This window comes from Schistocerca gregaria, chromosome 11 (genome assembly GCF_023897955.1).
Source record: "Schistocerca gregaria isolate iqSchGreg1 chromosome 11, iqSchGreg1.2, whole genome shotgun sequence".
NCBI classification, from domain to species: Eukaryota; Metazoa; Arthropoda; class Insecta; order Orthoptera; family Acrididae; genus Schistocerca; species Schistocerca gregaria.
This window is the reverse complement of record NC_064930.1, coordinates 143,144,442-143,170,333: the sequence shown is the minus strand read 5'-3', so window position 1 is coordinate 143,170,333 and position 25,892 is coordinate 143,144,442. Positions and strand designations below refer to the sequence as shown.

The window sequence follows — 25,892 nt, the reverse complement described above, 5'->3', positions numbered from 1 at the left end:
GAAAACAGGAATTTATTTCCACATACAAGTCAAATTTCCTTATATAAATATCTATATATTGTATAAATTAAAGTCTCTCACTGCCATTTTCTGTTTGTGTGTTAAGGGTAATCTCAGGAATTACTGTAGGGATTCTGATACTGTTCCACTAATAGATAGGCTTATTCATGAGGAAGATTTGTGTGTATACTCACAATTTATTACCATTATGCCAGAGAAGCTGTCTGGCAATAGGTACTTAGCGCTACCCGCATGAAGCCAGGGAGGGTCATTAGCACATTAACAGTCAGACTGATTTTGGAAGCATACGTGCAGTACTTTATACACTTGTAGATGTTCTGATTGTTATCGTATTGAAAATGGTCTAGTTAAGAAAAATAAATTTCAAAGTAACAATTCGATATGGTACTATAAATGCAACAGCCCACAATGTTTTTGAACATTAGAAAATACAGTAAGACTATCTAAATGAATACAATGAAACTAATGTGAAGAACTTATTTTATTTACATCTTACCCTTTACGCACTTCTTTTCTACAATGGTACACAGGTCGATGACGGAACAGTCTTCGGCACGAGCTGTCGAGGTGGAACTGGCGTTCTTCAGCAGAGTGTCGGACAACATCCGCTACAACCTGCTGCACCACCTGGACGGCAAGCTGGAATGCTCGGCTGCTGACAGAGACGTCAAGTGTGTAAAGACGGCTGCCGACGAACGTCGGGAATCCACTGCGGATGTGGGCTCTGCCGGTGGCGAAGGGTGTCCGGAGTCTGCAAACTCGGGTGAGAATGACAGAATCTCCGTTGCATGATGTAGCCGAAGTTCTGTTACAGTTTTTCAATTTCCATCAGTTTCCTTGACTGTTTTTCCATGCGGTAAGTGCTACTGTATCAAATTTTGCATTCTAGCTCCTTAAGCTGACGAAAGGAACACAAAGTTACATGCTTTCGCCTCTATTTGTTAAATTTAATGCACAAATTCAGTTTATTTTATTATTTTCTGCTTATTTGCTGCAGTATTTTAAAACTGACATTTAAAAAGTATTCGGCAGAAATGATTAGTAAGGGTATCCTGTAAAGTAGATAACGGTACACACTACAAATCCTCGTTAAGAATGTCAACTTTCCTACTTTCACTTTTCAATACATTTACTCCTTAACACATTTTGTTTTTGTTGCTGATAGTAAAATTCAGTTTAAACTTAACTGTGCTGTTCAAAGTCACAATACAAAGAACAAAAATAATTTTCATTTTGATGTTGGGTCCTTATCCGGGGTCGAGGGTGGCGTCATGTATTCTGGCGGCACCGCAGAGCGAGAATTTTAATAAAAAACAGTGCAAATTGCAATAATGTATTTATTTGTAATTCTGGCAACTGGTTTCAGTCTGTAAGACCGTCTTCGGACCAGAGGTGTCAGATGACGTGAGGAGCCAATTTGCGGTGCCGCCGAGTAGTACGTACCGGTATCTGTTACAGCTGCTCAGTTGCAGAAAACTGACAGGTGTGGTTTGTGCACGAAGGCACACCAACTCATTTTCTGCACTTTGTATGGCAGCACCTGACACAGACTTTTAGTGTCTGTCACGGAGGTCAAGTAGTGTGACCTAATTCTTCACCTAGCCTTAATTTCTTTCTGCTTTATCTGTGGAGATGTGCATTAGTGTATTACACACCGAAGCACAGTGTGCACATGTTGCAGGAGTGTCCCCCCCTCCACCCCTGTACACATCCCCTCCCCCTCACCCCCACTGCTGATGTTTACTGCTCCTCCTCCCCCCCCCCCCCCCTCCATTCCCCCCTGATCAGTCATCTGACTGGTTCGATGTGACCCATCACAAATTCATCTCCTGTGCCAACTTCTTCATCTCTATCACTTGTACCCAAAATTCTCAGTTATTTGATGGATGTATTCCAATCTCTGTCTTTCCTTTCTACAGCTCCCACTAGTTCCATGGAAGTTACTCCCTTATGTCGTAACACATCCTGTTATCTTGACCCTTTCAGCAAAGAAACTCATTATTTATTGTCTTATCAGTTCACCTAATTTTCAGTGTCCTGCTGTAGTATCACATCTCAAAAGGCTCTATTCTCTTCTTGTCCATTCTTCCCACAGTCCGCAATTCACTACCATAAAATGGTGTGATCCAAATGTACATCCTCAAATTTTTTTTCCACAAATGAAGGCCAATGTTTGGTACTACGAGACTTCTTTTGGTCAGGATTGGCCTCTTTGCCCCTTCTGTTCTGCTTTTTATGTCCTCTTTGCTTCCACGGTAGCAGGCTTCCTTTACTTTGTCAGGATCACAATTTTGTCTTTCTTCAGTTTATTCTCGACCCATATTATTTGCTCATCAGACAGTACATTCCAGTCAAAAGGTTGTGTAATTCTTCTTCACTTTCATTGGGAGTAGCAGTGTCATGAGTGAATCATATCATTGATATCCTTTCAACCTTAATTGAACCTTTCCTTTATTTCTGACACTGCTAATTCCGTACATGTGACAAATTCTGAGGGCACCTTGGGTTGTGGTTGAGAGGGAATTTCATACGTGTCAGGGAAATACCAGGGAAATTTGAAAAAAACATTGGAAAAATCTAGCTTTTGTCTCAGTGGATGAAATGGTTTGTTTACTGAGATGTCGTGCATCGTTGACGGCTGGGTGCAGCCGAGTACGTGAGCTGCTTCCCTCCTCCCTCATTCTTATTGCTTCTTCCCTTTCTGCCACTCCCCTCAGCTTGCAGTCACTTCTAGCCTAGCAGCTGCCGACGAGAGGAAGGGAGGCGTGAGGAGAGGTTTGTTTTGATACGATTCTCAGAGACCGTAGACAGCTGTCCTGTGTGTACGAGTTGTGTCTGAGTGACTGTGTGAATGTGTGTGCACTCTCGTTTTCTGACAAAGGCTTTGGCCAAAAATTTAGTTGTGAGAGTTTCATTGCCTTTTCTATGTGCCTGTCTGCAGCTCAGTGACAATCTTTACGGTGAGTTGCTACCTATCCTTATTAGTATTGGTTTTCAGAGTATTCGTGCAAGTTATCTGTTGTAAGGGTTGATCACTGCGGTTTTATTTCATCAACAAGGTGTCTGTGACATGTAAATAGCTGGTCGTACCAGTGGACTTCCATGACGGGCCAAAACCGCTGGCCATTTTCGAGGGTGTGTCTGATGGATCTGAAGTCCATCATTTCCCACTAATGTGCAGGCCCTGCCCGTTGGATCTGGTCTCACTGATCTGCCTGGACGTCAGGGGTGTGTGTGTGTGTGTGTGTGTGTGTGTGTGTGTGTGTGTGTGTGTGTGTGTGTGTGTGTGTGGTGGTATGTGCCAGATTTTCATGGTTTATCCACAGACTTGGGACTGTGGTGCTCCTCGGCTGGCCACAGGCTGTGGGGAATGGATTTCAGGAATTGAGACTGTCTCACTGGAAGAACATTGTACAGTGCGGCATTTTATAGACTTTTATTTATTCTAGTACATTTTGGCACTTTGCAAGTAGTTTATATATTAGAAAGTACAGTTGATAAGAGGAAGATAATAGTGGCAGTCACTGGCAGTTTGTACACTATATAGTCACATATTTTGTGAAAGAAAAACCACCCAATGCCTGTAAAATAATAGACATAACTCAGTGGGCAATAACCGACAATAACAAACATAGTACAAACAACATTTTATTGGTCCTCACCTGTAGTGTTGGTTTACGCAGCTCTTCCTTGCCTTTTACACTTCTTTCAAGAGGCCTAGTTTTTTCTGAGGTTATTTCTGAAATCAGTAGAGGTATTTTAAATCTGTCTTGTGATTCCAATGTAACATGTATTTTTGTCACGAAATGTGTTTTGTTTTATTGAAAAAAAAGAAAATCTGTGGTCTTAATGAAACATAGTAACATTTGACTTGCTAAAAACAGTTCATTGCAAAAGATGTTGATGTTAGTATTTAACATCTTTGTTCATATGTCTAGAAATACAGAAGAAATACATATGTCTAGAAATACAGAATTTTTTTGTCAACATACTTCTTTTCTTACCCCTGAGATCTCAAAATTTGTCCCCCCAGGGGGCCAACAGCTCTTTGGCGAGCACGTGAGTGGCGTGCATTGATCCCTCAGCTACTGCAGCCTTTATTCTTTTCTGGGCTGCTTCCCCTTCCCCTTCCCCTTCCCCTTCCCCCTCCCCTTCCACTTCCCTGTTCTTCTTCCGTTCCTTCTCTTGGTGATCTTCTTTATGTCGGCCTGGTTATCCTCATGACTTTCCTTTGTCTTATGGTTTTGGTTGGTTGCTTTTCCTCCTCCTTTCTGGCTTTTCTTTTTTGGTCGTGCTCAGGCATTTGGTCTCCATCTCTAAATTTGAAATCTGTAGTGCAAGCCAGATGGGGAAGAACACCCCTCCCCCCCCCCCCAGCGTCCCCCCCGCATTCCCCCTCCCTTCTTCCCAATCAAAGCCCTTTCGCCTCCTTGCTAGGTCACCAGCTCGGTAGCCGGTCCACACGGTGGGGCTTTTATGTACCCATCTGGCTCAGCCCCCTGATACCACAGCTATCACTTTGCTGTCACCTGTGCTGTGAATGGCTTGTGCAAGCCTAGGATGGGTTGTCCATCTTTTCGGGCATCGGAACTCCCTGCGACAACCGTCCTGTCATGTAGCCATTACTGTGGTTGGGTGGCGCCCACAAGGAGAGGGTAGATTCACAGTGGATGTTTGGTATGTGAAATGTGTTTACCTCTCTGGCTGCTCTATTGCAGTCGTGTCTGTTCCTTAACGTTGTTCTGTCTCAGTTCCTGTTTCTGCAGACAAGAGACTTGTCACTACCTTTTTCTTGTGGAACGTGCTGAGGAGAAGTTTGGTGAAGTTGAGTCATTAATCAACACATCTGGCTGTATCCTTGTAAAGACAGCTTCTGCCAGTCAGCCAGCCCCCCCCCCCCCCCCCCCCCCCCCCGCCCCTCTATGCCTGCGACCATTTAAGCATTTAAGAGACGACCCCGTAGTTACTGTTCCTCACAAGTCATTCAGTAATTTTCCTTACGGACCTTTCCTCAAGTTCGATGATGAACTTATGACTAATCTGGAATGACGTGGCGTTCATTTCATCTGCCGTGTCCGGAAAGACCCTGAGGACCGTCGTGTAGACCCTGGCACTTTCATCATGGCATTCGAGGAGGATACCCTGCCCGAGAAGGTCGAAATAATGGTATATGGATGCAATGTGAAACTGTACATTCCACCTCCCACGCACTGCTTTTGTTGCCTCAATTTCAGCCACGTGTCCTCGGAACACTGTGCCACTCTCACCTATAGTGACTGGGGCCGCCCTCTTCTTGTGGGGAGCTGTTGCACTCCTTCGACTAACTGTGTAAACTGCTCTGGTCTCCATTCTCCCCACTCACAGGAGTGTCCAACGAATGTAATGGAAAATGAATTCGGGAAATAAAGACCTTCGACTGTCTCAGCTACTTTGAAGCCCCGAAGAAATTTGACAGACTTCACCCTGTAAATCTCTCCTCTGCCTATGTCCCAGTTACACCTTTCCCTGCTCACCCCTCCCCATTTACCCCCATCCTGCCCCCGTTTCATTTCCTCACCGTCGGTGCTCCCGTTCCTTCTCCTCCAGGAGCCGCTCCTCCTCCCTCCCTCTGAAGGAGAAGCAGCAGCCCGAGTCAAAGGATGAGGCTTCCTGAGACAACTCCTGCCTCCGTATCTCCTCCTTGGGGATTTCAATGCACACCACTCCCTGTGCGGGAGTGCCACTTTGTAGGGTAAGGGGTCTTCTACATGAACAGCTTACTACAGACTTTGATTTGTGTCCCCTCAATGACTGATCCCCTACCCACTTCAGTGCCGCTCGTGGAACCTTCACTGCTCTCGATCTCACAATCTCCTCCCATGTTCTCCTGGCTTGCTTACATTGGTCACACCGTGATGATCTTTGTGACAGTGACCACTTTCCAGTGGTTCTGTCATTCCCCAAGTGCCACCAGGCAGACAGGCCCCCAAGTTGGGCATTCTGCAGGGCCAGTTGGCCTTTATATACATCTTCTGTGCAGCACCTCGACTCCTGTCTCTCGAACTGCATCGATGTGATCACGCAGAATATTTCTGCCACTATTCTTCGTGCTGCCGGCACTGCTATCTCCTTATCTACAGGTCCCCCTCGCCATCGACTGATACTGTGGTGGACCGAGGACGTATCGGTCGCTGTCCAGGACAGCTGACGGGTGCTGCAACAATTTAAATGACCACCTCACTTTTAAGAGTCTCCATGCTAAGGCTCGTTACCTTATTAAGCGGAGTAAAAAGTCCCTGAGGACATATTGCTCTTTGTCACAGGTTTGATCCGAGCTCTGTAGCCTTCTGGGCCGCCAGTGACAGTCAACTGTCCAGGGGCTTATCCTCCAGTGTTCTGTCTACTGATCCATTGGTCCTCGCAGAACATCTCGCGACACATCTTGTGACAGCATCTGCATCCTCTTCCTATCCTGCATTCTTTCTCTGGCAGAAATGCAGAGTTGAACAGACTCCCTCCCCCCACCCCACACCCACACCCACCCCTTCTGTTTCAACCCTCACCATGCTGAACCCTATAATGAACCTTTCATTGAATGGGAATTCTTGCAGGCTCTTAGCTCTTTACATGACACGGCTCCAGGCCCAGATCCCATCCACAACCAGATGATCGGACACTTGGAAATCACACAGAGGCAGTTTCTACCCAGAGTGTTCAACATTTGGCTCACGGGTGCCTTCCCCTCACGGTGGCGAGACAGTATAGTTATCCCTGTCCTTAAGCCTGGGAAGAACCGAATGTCTCTCGACAGCTACTGCCCAATTAGCCTGATGAGCGTACTTTGTAAACTGCTCAAGAGGACGGTTAGCTTCCAATTATGTCGGGTACTCAGATCTCGGGGACTTTTGTCCCCGTATCACTGTGGCTTCTGGCAGGACGCTCTCCAGCTGACGATTTACTCAGATTTGAAACTGCGATCCGACTAACTTTTGCTAGCTGTCGGCACCTCGTCACAGTCTTCTTTGACGTAAATAAGGCGTACGACACGGCTTGGCGCCATCTCGTTTTAGTTACCCTTCGTGACTTGGGCTTCTGTGGCCCCCTTCTGATTTGCGGTTTTTATCCCACCGGGTCTTCTGGGATACAGTTGGACTTCACTCAGGACCCCTCAGATTCAGGAGAACGGTGTACCACAGGGTTCTGTATTGTCACACTCTTCCTCATAGCCATCACTGGGCTCGTAACCTCTGTTGGCCATCAGGTTACCCCGGCATCGTATGTCGACGATTTTTGCATCTGGCGCAGCTCCCATTGAGTAGCATCAGGCGAGTGCCAACTCCGAGGGGCCATCTGGTGGAACTCTGTGTGGGCTGTTTCCCGTGGTTTCCAATTTTCTCCCTCCGAAACAGTAGTTTTGCATTTTTGTCATCAATTTGTAGTGCACTCTGATCCAGAACTCAATTTAGGGGAGCAACTCCTAGATGTTACAGGACAGTCCCATTTTGCGAGCCTTTTTTCGACGAAAAGCTGACGTGGCTGTCCCATATTTGCTGCCTGAAGACTACGTGCGTGCAGAAGCTTAATGCTCTCTACCTCGTGTTGAGATTATGGTCTCGGGGTCGCGTTCTCACTTCCCGGGCACGGGGTCCCGGGTTCGATTCCAGGTGAAGTCGGGAATTTTCACCTGCCTCGAGATGACTGGGTGTTTGTGTTGTCCTCATCATTCGTGTAAGTGGCGAGACTGGACTGGCCAAAGGTTGGGAATTTGTGCGGGTGCTGATAACCGCACAGTTGAACGCCCCACAAACCAAACATCATCATCTCCACCTCCCGGTCCATACATTCTGGGGTGCAGAGCGTGCCACTCTTCTCCATCTTTACAGTGCTCTGATCTTGTCCAGACCATATTATGGAAGTCATGTTTATGGCTCAGTGGCTCCTACTTGATCCTGTTCACCATTGTGGGGTGCATCTGGCTAGTGGTGCTTTTCACACTAATCCTATTGACTGTCTCCTCACACAAGTGGGGATTCCCCCTGTACAAATAATGACGAAGCCAATGAAAGCTTTCTTACACAATCACCGTTCGCAGATTTCCAGACGATCCTGTGTTCCCTGTCCTTGTAGCAAGTAAGGGATGTCTCCTTCTGGATCACTTCCCACGGGTGGGATTGCCGGTTGGAATGCGTCTCACTTTCCTCTCTTGGGATCTCCGTCTCCACTCACTGAAATGCACCCCGTGTGTTTCCTCTAACCTCCACCTATGCTGGTGCCTAGAGCACAGATTAGGACCGACCTATTGCAGAGTCCTAAGGTCTCTGTCATCCCTATGGTCTTCCAGCATCTTCTACATTCCATCCTTGCGGAGTTTCAGGGTGCTGCTAAGACGATAGGTAAAGTGGGATACACTTTCACATCTCCTGCTGGCTTGGAGCACCGTTTATTGCCAGAATTATGTAGTGTGTTCACAGCAGAGCTGCTAGCCATTACCACGGCCCTCAATTTTGTTACTCGGGCTTCCGTCCACAGCATTTTAACACGTACCGGCTCATCGAGCAGCCTGCTACTCCCGTCATCCTTCGTCTTCCACTGTACGTGACCTTCTCTCCCTCCTTGGCCTTGCCGCCGGCTCAGATGTCTTTTGCCGAGTCCCGAGTCATTTGGGTATCCTAGGGAATCAATGGGCTGACTGTTCGGCTAGATAAGCTGATACTCACATTCCAGTCCCATTCGTGACTCCAGCTGTGGATATGCAGATCTACATCAAATCTGTCTCGGGCCAAATGTCGATTGACATGTGGCGTGCTACTGCTCTCGATAATAAACTCCGCACAGTCGAGGAGACGGCTGCACGTTGGTGCTCTTCATTTCACCCCTCTCGGGAGTAGTCCACTGCTTTATGCCACCTGTGCTTTGATCGTACCTGGCTCACCCATTGGGTCCTCCTGCCACAATATGGTTGTAGAGCCAGACTGACGATATCCCACATGTTGGTAGGATGTCCCCTTTGTGCTAAGTATAGTCCCTTAATTTTAATATCAGCAGTCAATTCACGGATAGTTGAACTGGTACTCAGTTTCCTATGTGAAAGTGGTTATTTCCAGATATAAGGTTTTGCTTTACTTCTGGAGCAGAGGCAGGGTGGTTTTGATTGGGGCCTCTCTTCCAATTTCCTCAGTCTGGGACCCCACGACTATGCCCCTGTGGAAAGATCATTCTTTATTTCCAGTTTTTAGATTTGGTCTATCCTTTTATGCCTTTTTCTGTGTGTGTGTTCTAACTTCTCTGTTTTGTAGTCTACTCCCCTGATTGGATCCATCCACTTTTAGCTGACCCTCTTTCTTCTGTGAGTAACTTTGGAATTGCGGTACTGATGATCTCACCATTTGGCCCGATAAACATTCTCAATTAATCAATCGATCTCAAAATTTATCTGTGTAAAATGCTTAAATATATCTGAAAATCAAGGAATTTCCATTGGGGAATCTTCTGGCAACTCTGGTATGTGTTTGTGGGCAGCCGTTTATAGCAGTTTTTTCTGTGAAACTTCCTGGCAGATTGAAACTGTGTGCCAGACCGAGACTCGAACTCGAGACCGAGACTCAAGTTCGAGTCTCGGTCAGGCACACAGTTTTAATGTGCCAGGAAGTTTGATATCGGTGCACACTCTGCTGTAGAGTGAAAATTTCATTCTAGTTTTTTCTTTGTTTGACAAATATGTGCAAGAATATGGCACAATTTTTTAAACACTCTATATATATCTGGCAATTTGGTGCATTCTTCAAACATCTAATGTCATTGTTCTTTTTCTTTCTGTGTTCCCAGATTGATTTCTCCTCCATGTATTCCTCATTTTTTATTTCAGATCTTTGAGTACAACCGAGCACGTTCCGACTGCAGTGTGGCTTTTGAAACAAATTATTCTGTAATCTTCACATACTTTGTATACTTCGTATAGGTGCAAATGCGGGAAAGATCGACACTGCCGTGCTGGCGCTACCCACCGTTCGGAAAGCGCCGACCTCTTTCTACCTGTCTCGGCTGGACATCTCGACACAGCTAGCGATGGGGCGCAGCATGGAGAGGCCGCCCGCACCGTCGCCGCCGCGATCACCTTCTCCGGACGACGTGCCACTCGCGGGTCGGCTCGCACGGAGCTGTGCGGCACGCGACCGCATCGCGACCGATGTTGACTTCCACGCGGGGCTCAATCTCGTGCGGAATGCTGCGGGGTGCAGTCTCTCTGTGGAACCCTCGGTATGCTGGAACCGGTGTAATTTGCCTGACAGAGATGGTGGATTGCAAATTTATTGCTCGCAATGTAGAGTTTTTCAAGTAGGGGTTGTAAGTGGTCTTAATTTCATGTACTGTTAGTTGTGCAAATAATGCTCAGAGAGTTTGTTTATTCCAAATTTTGCTGGGGAGCTTTATATTCTGATGCAAAAGTTGCAGGTCGCCAGTAGATATCGGTCGAGAATTGAAAATCCCAAAATATTCGAAACTATGTTACAAGAGCAGCCACTTCTATAATTTGTCAGGTATGGACTCTGGGATGTAACTTCCAGTTAATGATGATGGCTGACAGTAAATTGGCTCCAAGTTTTCTTGTGTATAGACAGCTGATTGTGCTTTGCGTGAAGTTACATACTTTATCTGAAGTATTGACAATAACATCATCTGAGTAATGTAAGAGCAGAAGGAAATCCACTTCTTTTATTTTATTTTATTTATTTATTTTTTCCCCTCCAAAGTAGTTACTTTCCTCCTAATGGATGTATACCCATATACAGTGATCAGGAAGTAATTCCCATTATTATTAGCATATTTTGTCATTTTCAGTGTATGATCTTCAGGCTTTCCTGGCAGATGCATTATGTATGTTGCTCGGGTTACACCAAATGACATGAGTATTTGCTTCTGTTGCATTCGGGAGGGGGGTGGGGGGGGTCTCCAATCATTATATTGGAGGAGGTGGGGGGGGGGGGGGGGGGGGGAAGGGGGCAAGTGCGAATAGGACTCACACTCTGTGGGCTTCTGTACAAACTTAGTTATGTGTGTAGATGGTTCATTCATCCTGGAAATAGAGAATCTATGATTTTTGCCTGTTATTGATATTGATACTGGCAAGATACCAGCCCTGTGAATTCCAAGACACTATCAAAATCTGTACAGTATTCCTCAGACATACAAAAGGAAGTGAGCAGGGGACTTCAGCTCATATATAAGAGAAAACAGATTTATTAAAAAGAATTATTTATTTACTAAATCATGACTGACTAGAACTTACACTTTATGTCTGCGTGCAGTAATATTGTTCTGTTACGCTTTCGACGTATGAACAGTGCAATGTGAGTTTTAATGGCAAAAAGAAATTTTTATGCAATAAAATTACAGATCAACAGTTTTTTGATTTTTTACTTTAGTTATACTGTGAAACCTTGCTGCTTGGCAAATTTCACATTTTTTGTGTCAGTGGTAAGTGCTGTATAGGTTTTGATGAGTTAATATGAGAGCATCAAAATATATGGCATAAATGGCCATATCATGAGGTTGCATTCACATAGAAGCTTATTTTTTACGTTGCGAAGCAACCTTAGACCTTAGTATGTGACATATATTTCAACATGATATGTCAATCTGTTTCTGAGGAAAAGGCTTCTTGACAGATAGGCAACAAAGTGATTCTATAATGGGTTCTGTTTTCACTGATTGAAGTACGGAACCCTAGTTAAATATATTGAAGTTGTAGTGTATTAGAGTACAAAATGTATTAATTTGCTAATATTCTGAATTACAAAATATAACATAATTTTGATGATACATGTGAACATGTAAGTTGCAGGAGTAAGAGGGGGTGTAAACAATTTTAAACACTGTATTATAACACAAAAGCAAAGTAACAAAATAAAAATAGAAATCTCTGTTGTATTTGATATTAAACCATGTAAAATCTAGGATGGAGAAACAGCAACTGAAATACTAAAAATTCTCCTTCCCATATAGATGAGATATTGAACGGCATACATTGAAAATGTACTGTTAGATATTACCTACAAATAGCTCAGCTGTCATTGTTTACAGAATTAAAGTCCCATGTGTGAAACAGCTTCAGACATCAGATTACTTCACAAAAGAGTTAATACGTTAACTATTTAAAATCAAGCATATGAGCAAAAAAGTTTAGAAAAATTATGAAGTAATGTATAAAGTTGGTTGGGTGTATCATTCTCAAATCCTGGATGAATACGTCATGGACAGTTTCGGTGCTGTGAGTGACACTGGCTTGGGACATATATACGGTTTCTGACTGTAAGACTTGTGTCACTGTGTTGAACCTATGATGTAAGATTATACCTCATAATTGGTAGTTACAACAGTATTTTAGGTGTTTAAATTCAGTCAGTAATTCTGTTTAAATATTGAAAATAAAATTTTTGTTGCCTTTGGAAGCTTTAAGATAGGCAACTGATACTATGCAACCTGTACCAGGTTAGTCGTTTAGCAATAGAGGTAAGCTTTCAGTCAGTCATCCTTCAGATGACACACACACACACACACACACACACACACACACACACACACACACACACACACACGTACGTACGTTTACGAAATTACTTCTTTGCTTCTCTGGATGTTCTGGAAAACTACTGCAGGAACATGTCCGAGACATATTTTATTAGATTCACCAGACCAATAACAACAAAGGAAAAGGAAATCGTGCTTTACTTTAACCTCTTACAGTTTTTCAGTGTCTTCATATTAGCAAAGTTGCTAAATTTCAAGCAAAACCTTTTATTAGCAGTCACTCTTTAAGTAAACATTTGCGGACCTGTGTTTATATGAACGTTTTTCTTTAGTGTTACTTGTAGAATAACATATTAAAATATTTGCGTATCTTTGTGAATCGCTCTGTATGACAATCTACTCTCAATGTGCTGGAATGCTTCTCAACGCCTTGTTTGTGTGGTGGGTAGCAATCTATATTGTTATTTTCAGTATTGTCGCTCAGGTTGAAGAGACCACATTTTTGGCTGCAATTGTTTGTGACATTGTAAGTTTACTTCTGTTTTATGGATGCCTCAAGGTATTGCAATATCTGTGAACAGTACCAGAATTGCAATGATTTAAAGTATTGGTAAACCTACACTCAAATGTCTGCATACAGGCCACTCGTACGGTAAACGAAGACACTGCTCCTGTGGGTGAGAGAGCTGCCCACCCACTGTCCACATCCGCCCCTCCGACACCTACCGAAAAGGCGTGTGGGGGCGGCGACATGCGGGTTCTGCGGCGGAGCGTCTCGGAGCGGGTGGTGGCAGAGGAGACGGCAGCTTCCACGCTGTCGCCAGAGGACGGGCGTGGGCTGGTGCTGAGTGGGGAATGGGTGCGGCCCCGCAGTTACGTATGCATCGCCTGCTCGCGCACCTTCCCAGACCTCTGCGAGCTCGAGGAACACCACGTGAGTAGTACGCCGTGTTTCTCCTTTGAACGGCAGTCGTGTTGGTGTATTTTGGAGAGTTTTGTTTTGTTTCTGCAGGTGACTTGATTTCTGGGACTTTTGTTGAGAATTATACATTGTATAAGAATGCTGTCTGAGATTGAAATTGGGGAATAAAGCTTTCGTTCTCCTCCTCCTCCACTTGACAGGTGGGAAGTTAAGGTGATTGGCAGTCTTCAGTTTATTGGTATAATACTGGGAAAATGTAATCAGTTTATAAAAGAGACTGCTTACAAATCACTTATGCCTCCTGTCTTAGAATATTACTCAGTGGTGTGGGGTCAATACAAAAGGGGAATAGAAAAAGATATCAAACATTTTTAAATGGTGACAGGTATACTTGATCCGTAGCACAGCATCGCAGAGATGTTGAAACAACTGAAGTGGGAGACACTGACAGATTGTGGCAGTTGTGTTGCAAAGGCCTACTTTCGAAGATTTGAGAACCAGTATTAAGTGTAGAATCTAGATATGTATCTCAGCCCCCTACGTATCACTCTTATAAGGAGTGTGAAGACAAAATTAGACTTGATTACTTGCTGCCACTGCCTGATGCAAAGTTGACACTGTTCTATTTGCTTTCTTTAACACAAAACATATTAAACCTATTGAATTTCAATAATTGGTGGAAGATGGTGGAGAGTTATGTGTGGGGTCTCTCAAACTTTCACAAGTGTCATAGGGAGTTAACAGCTGGATGTGGTAAAGTGCTCTGAGAAGAAGGAAATTGGAAAATATCGATTTATTACTTTTTAGGACCTAATAAATTGTACATCGAGTTTGGGGGGCCTGCCTCAACGAATTATGCAGTCTAGTACCTGAAATTTTTTTTGAAGTGCAGTTTCTAGGATTTTGACCAAAAAAATTGGAATACCAGAAGGTGGTTCAAGGTGTATACTGCGAATGTTTCTGATAGACGACTGGTCGCAATGCAAATCCTTCCCACAAATATATTCGTCACTGTGCAGATTTCCGCTGGGACTGTGTGTTTGTGTAAAATAATTTTTGTGTAAATCACTACTAGCTAATTTTGAATCTATCTGACAGATTAAAACTGTGTGCCAGACCGAGACTCGAACTCGAGACCTCTGCCTTTAGCGGGCAAGTGCTCTACCGACTGAGAAAGGCAGAGGTTCCGAGTTCGAGTCGCGGTCTGGCACACGGTTTTAATCTTCCGAGTAGTTTCATGTCAGTGCCCACTCCACTGCAGAGTGAAAGTTTCGTGCTAACTAATTTTGCTTCTTTAGTAATTTCAAAGTTCATGAATTTTGGACGTCGTGTTGTATAACCGTATGACGTCCGACAAAAATCGAGACGTAGTCTTGTGAAGTATGTTTATAATTTCCTTTATTCTCTCTTCTATTAACAGTAATAGAAAGAAGAATGTGTCTTCCTACCAGATGACTGGAAAGATCAAGCTTGCAGTGGAGTTTGAGAGGATACCGAAAGTGGTGATGAAAGTGAGGTTTCGGGGAAAGAGGAGGACAGGAAAACCTAGGGATGGAGGACTGAAAGGAATGAAGGAAGTGTTAGAGACAGAGAAAAGAAACTGTAGTGCAGTTGAGGATGAGGAAAATTGGTAAACAGATGGTGATGGAGAGGCTGGTGTTTCCAGCAGACTAGGTCCAAGGCTTTGAAGGTGGTGGTGGTGGTGGTGGTGGTGGTGGTGGTGGTGGTGGTGCACTGTGGGTCTGTCATCTCTCAATTTCCCACAATGTGTTCACTTGCACGTATTCCTAAAGTGAATATAATTCTGTTGGTTGCAGGTTGCAGCACACCCAAATGTCATCTGCACCCACTTCGAGCTGGAGGGGCAGAGTGAAATGGCAGACGGACCGTCATCGGCAGGGCTGACCGCGTACGACCTGTGCAGACGCCACCTCGGTGCACACTGCGCGTACGACCTGAGGGTCAGCGGTGCAGGGCTCGACAAGCCGGAAGAGGGAGTGAGGACGAGAGCCGATGTCCACAAGGAGGCAGCAGAGAAGAAGGGAACTAGTGCGGGCACACCGCCGGAGCCGCGCTGCACAAAGTGCGGCCGCACGAGCTTCTTTGCACATCCGGAGTTCCACAGGTGCCTAATAACTGTAACTCGCTGTTACTTTGAGAAATGCTAATAGTGTTAGTAGTAGCAGTAATAGTAGTAGTATTTTCTAATCTGATTCCTCCAACATTGTCTTATTTATTCCCACCAAATTCAGTTAGCCTTTTACTTGTTAAAAATACACTGTCCACTGCATTCATCTTCCTTTCGTATCAATAAATCTCTGAGAATTGAACTCCCCTGTATAAAGAAGATTCAGAAGTCTGGTTACTGCAGAAATGAGTTAATGTGTTAGCATTTAAGTGAGAACTAGTTTAGAAAAAGTTTGAAAATAAGTCTCTGAAATCACCAAGTCCTTTAGTTTTCAAATACTGGACGATTAATGTCTGGTTATTTGCACCACGTCCGTTCGCTGCTTCGAGACACGCAGATATTCAGTGTTTCTAACCGTAATACTTGTCTTACTGTGTTAAACTTTTAGAACGCAAGGATATATGTTTTAATGAGTAAAAATGCAGTTAGTAATTACGTGCAATATTGGAAATCAGAGTTTTGTGTCTCTGGAAGCCCTTAAGTAGGCAGCCAACAATTGGTTCCCGGTTCCCGAATAGTAGTGTAGATTCCTTGCCTGCTGCTGAGAGAATTATTGGCCTACCCCTGGAGTTTTTATTTCTCTTCCCAGAATTTTATTCAATTTTCTCATTTTCTTCTTGATTTATTTTATTGTCTGTTCAGAGTACAGATTGAATAGCCTTTTTGAGGCTATTTACGAGTTATCAGTCTACATAGTGTGGTGCTGTTTGAGAAATTCTAACCAGGTTTTCTTCTATGTATGTAGCTACTTGTTCCACATCACAGCTTCAGCTGGTACTGTTCGATGCCTTACTCATGACAAAGGCATTAGATGGAGAAGGAAGGTTGGAGGCAGTGTCTGTGGCTAGTTTTAAGAAATTGTCATAGTGTTTTAATCGAGGGGTTTAGGGTGGAGCACTCTTTTGAGCTCCAAGTCCAGGGTTTTGACACCACAGGTACGGTATTAATCTCGGCAACGAGAGCTGACTGGAAGTTGCTTAAAGTGTGGTGAACTGATACTGTGTGTTGATGTCATTTGATGTTCCAATTGATTTGTATGTTAAATTATAATGTTTTGTATAATGTTGCTTCCCATTTGTTCTCTTTATTATGATGGTGGCATAGACTGGAGTGTCTAAGGTTGTAAACTATATTTTTTAAAAAAAGTTACTAAAAGCATGGATTGAAACAGAACATGGTATTATTGTGCTATTTTAAACACAAATTTTTGTTCAGATGTTATGTACTCAATTGACAAAACTCTTTGAAGGACTTCCACAGTTCAAAAATCCATTTGTGTGCACACGTTTCACATTGCTGCTCTGGTGGTCCTTTCGCACCGTGTCTGTGACAGTGTGCTGGAGACTCTACTTCACAGTTATGGATATATGGCCAGCAAGATTCTGATGAAATCGGATGTGTCTGTCTGTATTGGTGCATTGGAGAACAAAATATGAAATTTTGAATCAATTTGTGGTGTAAAGAAGAGTAACCATAACAGCCATTCTCCATATCTAAGGTTTTGTAGTTGCTGTCGTCATCAAGATAGAGAAGACAAGTGTAGTGAATATTCATGTGCCGACAGCAAATTTCACCTCCAGTGAAGAAAACTGAAGCTATAACAGAATTAGAATAATATAAAAGACATTTCAGAATAATAATAATAATAATAATAATAATAATAATAATAATAATAATAATAATAATAATAATAATAGAAGAAGAAGAAGAAGAAGAAGAAGAAGAAGAATAGGCCTTTGGTATGTTTTGCCAGTCGTAAAAGGCGACAAAAAGAACAAACCACTAATAGGGCTAACCCCCCTTTTAGTGTGATTAGTTGGTTCAGGACACAACTAAGGAAGCCTCGGACAAGCGCCGTCAGTCATGGTCGGGTACGACGCTTGAACACTATGCCCGCCCATAATGGTAACGACACTGCCAGCCAACTGGAAACTGATTTAAATCCAAATAGAGGTGTTTTGCAGGATATGCTTCCTGCAACCACCCTAGAAGGAAAACAAGGAGAGGATGAGATGGTCAGATGAAGTTAATTGACACATTATGTTCTGTTATTACCAAGCAACAAACCTAGGAACCAACACTACTGGATACAGATCACAAGTATACACAACATTTATTACCAGATACCCAGAATTAAAATTTTTAACAGAACAACGACTAGCTGATCAGATCCGTGTAATAATAAAAAATAACAGGATACTCCAGTCAGAATTAGAAAACATCAAACAACAAGTACAACAAATACTGGAACAAAATAATGTGCAATCAGAAGAAGAAGAAAATACAGTAATGGACTCAAATATCCCAGGGCGAACAAACAAAGAACAACACACATCAATTAAACAATCAGAGGAAAACGAAATCTTAAGACTGCCACCAGAACAAGTACAAATAGAACACGAAGTGACACACATGTTAGGTATAGAAGAAAAATTTCAGCTGACATATATAGAATACAAAGACACAAATACAGACATTAGACCATTCTTGCATAGATTGCCAAATAGCCCACAAGTCGAAACAACAATAAAAACTATCAACACAATCATACACAACAAAATAAATGTAAACACCACTATGGAAGAGCTACAACTACTGGTTTATATAGGAGCACTCACTACACTAAATATACGCACTAGGCAGAGATCAGAACCAACCAACACACAGAAGAAACCCACAAAACCAGCATGGCAACACAGGCTACAGATCAGAATAGAAAAACTTAGATAAGACATTGGACAGCTATCACAATTTATAAGACATCAAATGTCAGAAAAAAAACAAAAAAGGTTAGGTAAAATCTCACAACAAGAAGCGATAGAGCAATTAGATGAAAAGAAGCAGAAATTACAAGCATTGGCCAAACGACTTACAAGATACAAAAAAAGTGAAAATAGAAGGAAACAAAACCAAACATTCAACACAAACCAAAAGAAATTTTACCAGACAATAGATAACACACACATTAAAATAGACAATCCACCAAACATAACAGACATGGAACACTTCTGGAGCAACATATGGTCAAACCCGGTACAACATAACAGGCATGCACGTTGGATAGAAGCAGAAACAGACACATACAAGATGATACCACAAATGCCTGAAGTGATAATTTTGCAACATGACGTCACCAAAGCAATTAATTATACTCACAATTGGAAAGCCCCTGGAAAAGATAAAATAGCAAATTTCTGGCTAAAGAAGTTCACCTCAACACATTCATATGTAACTAAATTATTTAACAGTTACATTGCAGACCCATACACATTCCCTGATACACTTACACATGGAATAACTTATATGAAACCTAAAGATCAAGCAGACACAGCAAACCCAGCTAAATACTGCCCCATAACATGCCTACCAACAATATACAAAATATTAACTTCAGTCATTACACAGAAATTAATGACACATACAACACAGAACAAAATTATAAATGAAGAACAAAAAGGCTGTTGCAAAGGAGCACAAGGATGTAAAGAGCAACTTATAATAGATGCAGAGGTAACATATCAAGCTAAAACTAAACAAAGGTCGCTACACTACGCATACATTGATTACCGAAAAGCTTTTGATAGTGTACCCCACTCATGGTTACTACAAATATTGGAAATATACAAAGTAGATCCTAAATTGATACAGTTCCTAAACATAGTAATGAAAAATTGGAAAACCACACTTAATATCCAAACAAATTCAAATAATACCACATCACAGCCAATACAGATTAAGTGTGGAATATACCAGGGAGACTCATTAAGTCCTTTCTGGTTCTGCCTTGCTCTGAACCCACTATCCAACATGCTAAATAATACAAATTATGGATACAAATAAAACAGAAAGAAACTTCCACATGGGAAAAATATATTAAAAACAAAGATTCCAAGACTTACCAAGCGGGAAAGCGCCGGCAGACAGGCACATGAACAAAACACACAAATACACACACAGAATTAAGTCTTGGAATCTTTGTTTTTAATATAAATTATGGATACAATCTTACTGGAACATACCCACACAAAATCACACATTTGCTGTACATGGATGATCTAAAACTACTGGCAGCAACAAATCAACAACTCAACCGATTACTAAAGATAACAGAAGTATTCAGCAATTATATAAATATGGCTTTTGGAACAGACAAATGTAAGAAAAATAGCATAGTCAAGGGAAAACACACTAAACAAGATGATTACATATTGGATAACCACAGCGACTGCATAGAAGCGATGGAAAAACAGATGCCTATAAATATCTAGGATACAGACAAAAAATAGGAATAGATAATACAAATATTAAAGAAGAACTAAAAGAAAAATATAGACAAAGACTAACAAAAATACTGAAAACAGAATTGACAGCAAGAAACAAAACAAAAGCTATAAATACTTATGCTATACCAATATTGACCTACTCATTTGGAGTAGTGAAATGGAGTAACACAGAGCTAGAAGCACTCAATACACTTACACGATCACAATGCCACTAATATAGAATACATCACATACATTCAGCAACAGAAAGATTCACATTAAGCAGAAAGGAAGGAGGAAGGGGATTTATCGACATAAAAAACCTGCATTATGGAAAGGTAGACAATTTAAGAAAATTCTTTCTAGAACGAGCAGAAACTAGCAAAAAACACAAAGCAATCACTCATATAAATACATTGGCTACACCACTGCAATTTCGTAACCACTTCTACAACCCTTTAGATCACATAACATCAACAGATACGAAGAAAGTAAATTTGAAAAAGAAAACACTACACAGCAAGCACCCGTATCATCTAACACAGCCACACATCGATCAAGACGCATCCGACACACGGCTAAGAAAAGTCAATACACACAGTGAGACAGAAGGATTCGTGATTGCAATACAGGATCAAACCATAAACACCAGATATTACAGCAAGCATATTATTAAAGATCCCAATACCACAACAGATAAATGCAGACTTTGCAAACAACAAATAGAAACAGTAGATCACATCACAAGCGGATGTACAATACTAGCAAATACAGAATACCCCAGAAGACATGACAATGTAGCAAAAATAATACAGCAACAGCTTGCCTTACAACATAAACTTATAAAACAACATGTTCCCACAGACAAGTATGCACCACAACATGTACTGGAGAATGATGAAAACAAATTATACCGAAAAGAACCATTATAACAGATAAAACAACACCACATAACAAACCTGACAGCATACTCACCAATAAAAAGAAGAAATAAACACAACTAAACGAAATATCCATACCCAATGCAACAAATATACAAAAGGAAACAGGAGAATAAATTGAAAAATACATCCAACTGGCTGAGGAAGTCAAGGATATGTGGCATCAGGTTAAAGTTGACATTATACCAATTATACTATCAACTACAGGAGTCATACCACACAATATCCACCAGTACATCAATGCAATACAGCTACATCCAAACTTTTATATACAACTACAGAAATCCGTAATTATTGATACATGTTCAATTACCCGAAAGTTCCTAAATGCAATATAACATATACCGTACAGTTAAAAGGAAGTCACGCTTGATCAAGGTCCGCGTCACTTTCTACTTTTGACCAGACATAATGTCTGAGAAAGAAAAGAAATAATAATAATAATAATAATAATATGACGAAACAAAATAATAAAAATAATAACAAGAAATATGTACAATAAAAGGTGTGTGTTAAGAAATGGCAACATAATGCATTACAACACAGTAAGGGAATCAGATCACTTCTATGCAAGTAAAAGCGTAGCATTGAGTTATAAATCAGAGAAATTACAAATATTAGAGAAAAATTTTAGGTCCCATAGGAAGTGAAGAAACTTGGAAATTAAGAATCACTGATGAAACACATTGAGTTGAAGAAAAATTTTACAGAAAGTCAGAAAAGAGTATTTTTCTGGACAATTATACAGGAAGAATGGTGACAAACTAGTGAAACAGATCCTAAAGTGTCTCTGGAAACTGAAATTAACAATAATCTGGATCCAAGTAGTTAATAAGATTTGCAAACATGCAATGTAAAAATAGAATATTCGTCACCTATGTTGTTCAACTTGGTTAAAGCCACAAATGAATGGTGCACGGAGCTGGCTATGACGGATGATGGCATAAAGTTAGGAAAATGCAAAAGGAAAGAAGTTGAGATCGACTGCTCGGTATTTGCTAATTACTTAGCTGTACACTCCACTTGACACAGCACACACCAAGAATTAAACTCTGAAGAAATGTGCAGGGGAGGGGGGGGGGGGGGGGGGGGGGAACACTGCCCCAAACTGATTCCAGAATTTAAGTACCTCTGTGAAAGTGTTTTGGAAAACATCGTGAATTGCATTGTTAACTTGGAAATAATATAGGACTATTTTTGAACTCTACATAATAAGAGAAACATTAGTGGAACTGCCTAAATCTGCCACAGTAGTTTACTCTGCCGAGACACACTGGTTCAGAAAGGTCTACTCATCACACTGGAGTTCAGTATATACCAATTTATCACAAAGATGGTGGAACGTAGGAAGAAATGTGACAGCGGGTGGAAGATAGAGAGCAATATAGAGGTGTACGAATACGTTGAACCCCTGAGTGATGTCTAACGGAAATGAAAATTGAAAACGTTTGGTGGAGGGCAGCTCCTAGTGTATTATCGCAAAATAGAGGAGAGAGTGTCACAGGTATCACACGTGAATTTGGGTAGCAGTCCTTAGGAACATGTTTTTCATTGCGGCAACATCTTTTCTTGAAATTTTAATCACCAGTTCTCTCCTCAGAATGTGAAAATATTTAATTGGCATCCACCTACATAGGGAGGAATGGTCATTGTAACAAAATGAGAAAAATAGGAGCTCACACAGAAAGGTTTAAGTGTCCATTTTTCCCACAATTCAGTGAACCCTCTGCCTGAAACTTCAGTGTGGGTTTCCGAGTAGTCGTGTGGTGTAGGTGTAGGTGTAGGCTGTATCAAATTATGTCTGTCAGAACTGTCAAAATTGGCTACCCGAGAATGAATGTGTGACATTAGTGACATTGCACTACAAAAGTGCCCGTGGCTGAATTCCCTGCAGGCACATCTTGGAGTGTGGTGGGGACACCATGTGGCTCTCGAGTCCGGGTGGGACGGGAGCCAATGGTGGAGGTAACGGTGGGCGGAGACGACGCAAGTGGCGCACGTTCGGCAGCAGGAGGCGTCGTGGCGGAGGCGGGGCCGGCCGTGGTGGGTACCGGCGGAGCGCGCCTGCGACTCCCACACAGTCGGGGGCGGGCGTGGGCCACCGCGGGAGCTCGCACTCTGGTAGCGGACGGCACTTCTTGAGCGGACACCACCATCGCAACCGACACAACCGACACCTACAACACCAGCACCACCGACACCTGCACCGCAAGGCTGGCGATGGTGAGTATTGCAGAAGTCAAATGACAAATGTACAATCTGTGCGAGTAAAACACAACACACACACACTCACACTCACACACACACACACACCACCACCACATCACAACTGCACCAAAAGATAGATGTCATAAGAACAAGCATAAATGTGAAACAGTGTGGAAGAATGATCAGCAGATTTTAGCTAGCAACAGTGTTCACAATAATTTTATGTCCGAGTTAGGGATCAAACATATATCCCCATATTGACAATGTCTCCCCATATTGATATTGTCTCTACATAACAGGGATAACAAGAAAGTTTATATATTAAAATTGTTTGCTTCAATTTCTTCCAAGTTAATCTGAAACAAAAATTTCAGTGTGTGATTTTTTTTGGGGGGGGGGGGGGGGGAGGTGGGGGGATGGGGCTGAGTTGTTTGCATTCCCAAATTACACCTTTCCAAACAAAATGTGACAAGACTTCAGACGTACTTTACCATTTTCTGCTGTTTTACTACATGCAGCAGCACAAAAAAGGAGGGATTGAGATATGTCTGTGATGTGAATGTGCCTTGAACTAGAACATTTTCATTGCTCACAAGTTCTAATACAAAAACCACAAAAATGGCACATCAGGCTTCGTGCTCATTTCGGCCCACATCATAAATGGTGATCTTGCACTGTATTGGTTTATGTTATCAAAATTTGTCTGTATTACTGCTCTCTCTTTCTGTCAGCTGACTTTTGTACATACTGAATAATAGAGGGTCTAAAACAATTGCCCTGGAAACTGCTGATAATACCCTTGTCTCGATGAACATTTGCTGTTGAGAAAAATGTACTGGGTTCCATTATTTAAGAAGTATTACTCGTGTATCTGGGAACCTATTCTGTAACAATCTGCAATGGGGCACTGTGTCAGATGCTTTCCAGAAATGTAGGAATATTGAATCTACCTGTTGCCCCTTATCCACGGTTTGCTGGGTGTCACGCGAGAAAAAGACAAGCTGAGTTTTGCACAAGTGATGTTTTCTAAAATCGTGCTGATTCGTGGATGTAAGCTTTACAGTCTGTAAGAAATTTACTATATTCAACTGAGAATATGCCTAGAATTCTGCAGCAGACCAGTATTAAGGGTATTCATTTTTAATTTTGTGGGACTGTTTTTTTACTTGTCTGATATACAGGAGCCATCTTCACTTCGTTCCAGTCACTTGGGTTTTGTGCTGAGAGATTCACAATAAATGTGAGCTAACTGAGGGGCCAGTTCCGTAAAATATTCTCTGCAAAACTGAATTGTGATTCCACCTGCGCATCGTGACACTTCCCCCCCCCCCCCCCTCCCCCCCCCCCCCCCCCCCCCCCAAAAAAAAAAAAACTCTTTCATCTGCGTCTCTATGCCAGGGACACCTATTACTGTATCTTCAATACAGGAGTTTGTGCACTGATCAAACGATCTTCCTGTGTGAATGGTTTTTTAAACGAGAAATTTGAAAATTCAACTTTCATTTTGCTGCCATCTATTGCGACACCAAACTTATAGACAGGTGACAGGATAGAAACCGTAGATCCGATTAGTGTTTTTATGCAGAACCAGACTTTTCATGTGTCCTCAGCAATATCTTTTGCTAAGGTTTGACTGTGGAAGATGTTGTACGCTTCACACTTTCATCTTTTTATAGACTCACGAATGTCTAATAATTTTTGCTTGTTATCCTTTGTGTGTTCTTTTTCAAACTGAGAGTACAACAGCATCTGCTTCCTCAGCATTTTCTGAGTATTGTTACTAAACCACGGTAGATCTTTTCTGTCCATAATCTGCTCACTCGGTGCATTCTTCCCCACAGCACAATTTACGATCCTTCTAAACATTGCCTTTAATTTCTCCACGTTCGTCATGCTGAAACTAAATTATGTCAATACATTGTCTAAGTGGCATGCTAACAACTGCTTATCTGCTCTTTCTAGCAAAAATACTCTCTTGACGTTTTTGATGGATTTGTTAATTTAAGTAACCGTTGTCACAGGATCACCACGACCACTACTCCTTGTGTCTATGTTGACACCATTGACGAGCTTCGGCCTGTTTGTAGCTAGCTACAAGGTCTTGAAATATCTCCGTTGCATGTGGGATGTTGAAATAGATGCTTAAGACAGTTTTGGAAAACATATTTAAAAATACTTCACAAGTCTGTCTGTGTCTGTACCACCAGCAGTGAATCCATTGCTGTCCCAGTCTTTACTTGGCAGATTAAAGTAGCCTCCAACTTAAATACAGGATCTGTGTATTTCTGCACTACTGAGCATAGACTTTCTTGTAACGATTCTAAAACTGTTACGGTAGAGACATCCAACAATTAACTTGATTGCCTGTAGACCCCTTACACACATCCAGATAACAGGCAGACTAAATTTTGCCCCCCCCCCCCCCCCCCCCCACACACACACACCCATGGCTTGTAAACAGTTTCGTGTCTCTTTTGCCTCACCAAATATTCTTTTCTGCTTCATGTAACCAATTCATTTTTTATTTTCTGGAGATGCGTTGGCTGCTCTGTGTTGCTATTGCTACTACTGTCAAGTTTTTCCTATTGGTAGGAGATGGTGTGTTGACTGTGTAACTTAGCCTGGCGACTTACTCTCATTTGTTTACACCTGAGCTTTTGCAAAGTGTCATTATCTCATAAGTTTTCCATGTGTAAATGAAAGATAGATTGAAATAATTATCTGTGGCAGTTACTGGAAACATTTACCTGTGGCAGTGACTGACACAAATATTTGTTTTATTTTATATTGTCATAAGCAATTGTAGTTTCCTAACCACAGTCCACTATGTGTGACATTAGGTT

The 25,892-nt window shown here is 42.1% G+C and overlaps 1 protein-coding gene across 7 annotated transcripts in view; it reads left to right on the top strand.

Moving 5' to 3' along the window:
- The window catches only part of LOC126295258 (uncharacterized), a 181,151-nt gene that overhangs the window by 20,990 nt on the left and 134,269 nt on the right, over window positions 1–25,892 (top strand). For all 7 annotated transcript variants that reach the window (XM_049987665.1, XM_049987664.1, XM_049987660.1 and 4 more), the window contains 5 exons: window positions 552–784; window positions 9,959–10,257; window positions 13,169–13,462; window positions 15,268–15,575; window positions 22,736–23,064. In XM_049987665.1, the coding sequence (XP_049843622.1) occupies window positions 552–784; window positions 9,959–10,257; window positions 13,169–13,462; window positions 15,268–15,575; window positions 22,736–23,064 (1,463 nt within the window). The remainder of the gene's footprint in view (window positions 1–551; window positions 785–9,958; window positions 10,258–13,168; window positions 13,463–15,267; window positions 15,576–22,735; window positions 23,065–25,892) is intronic.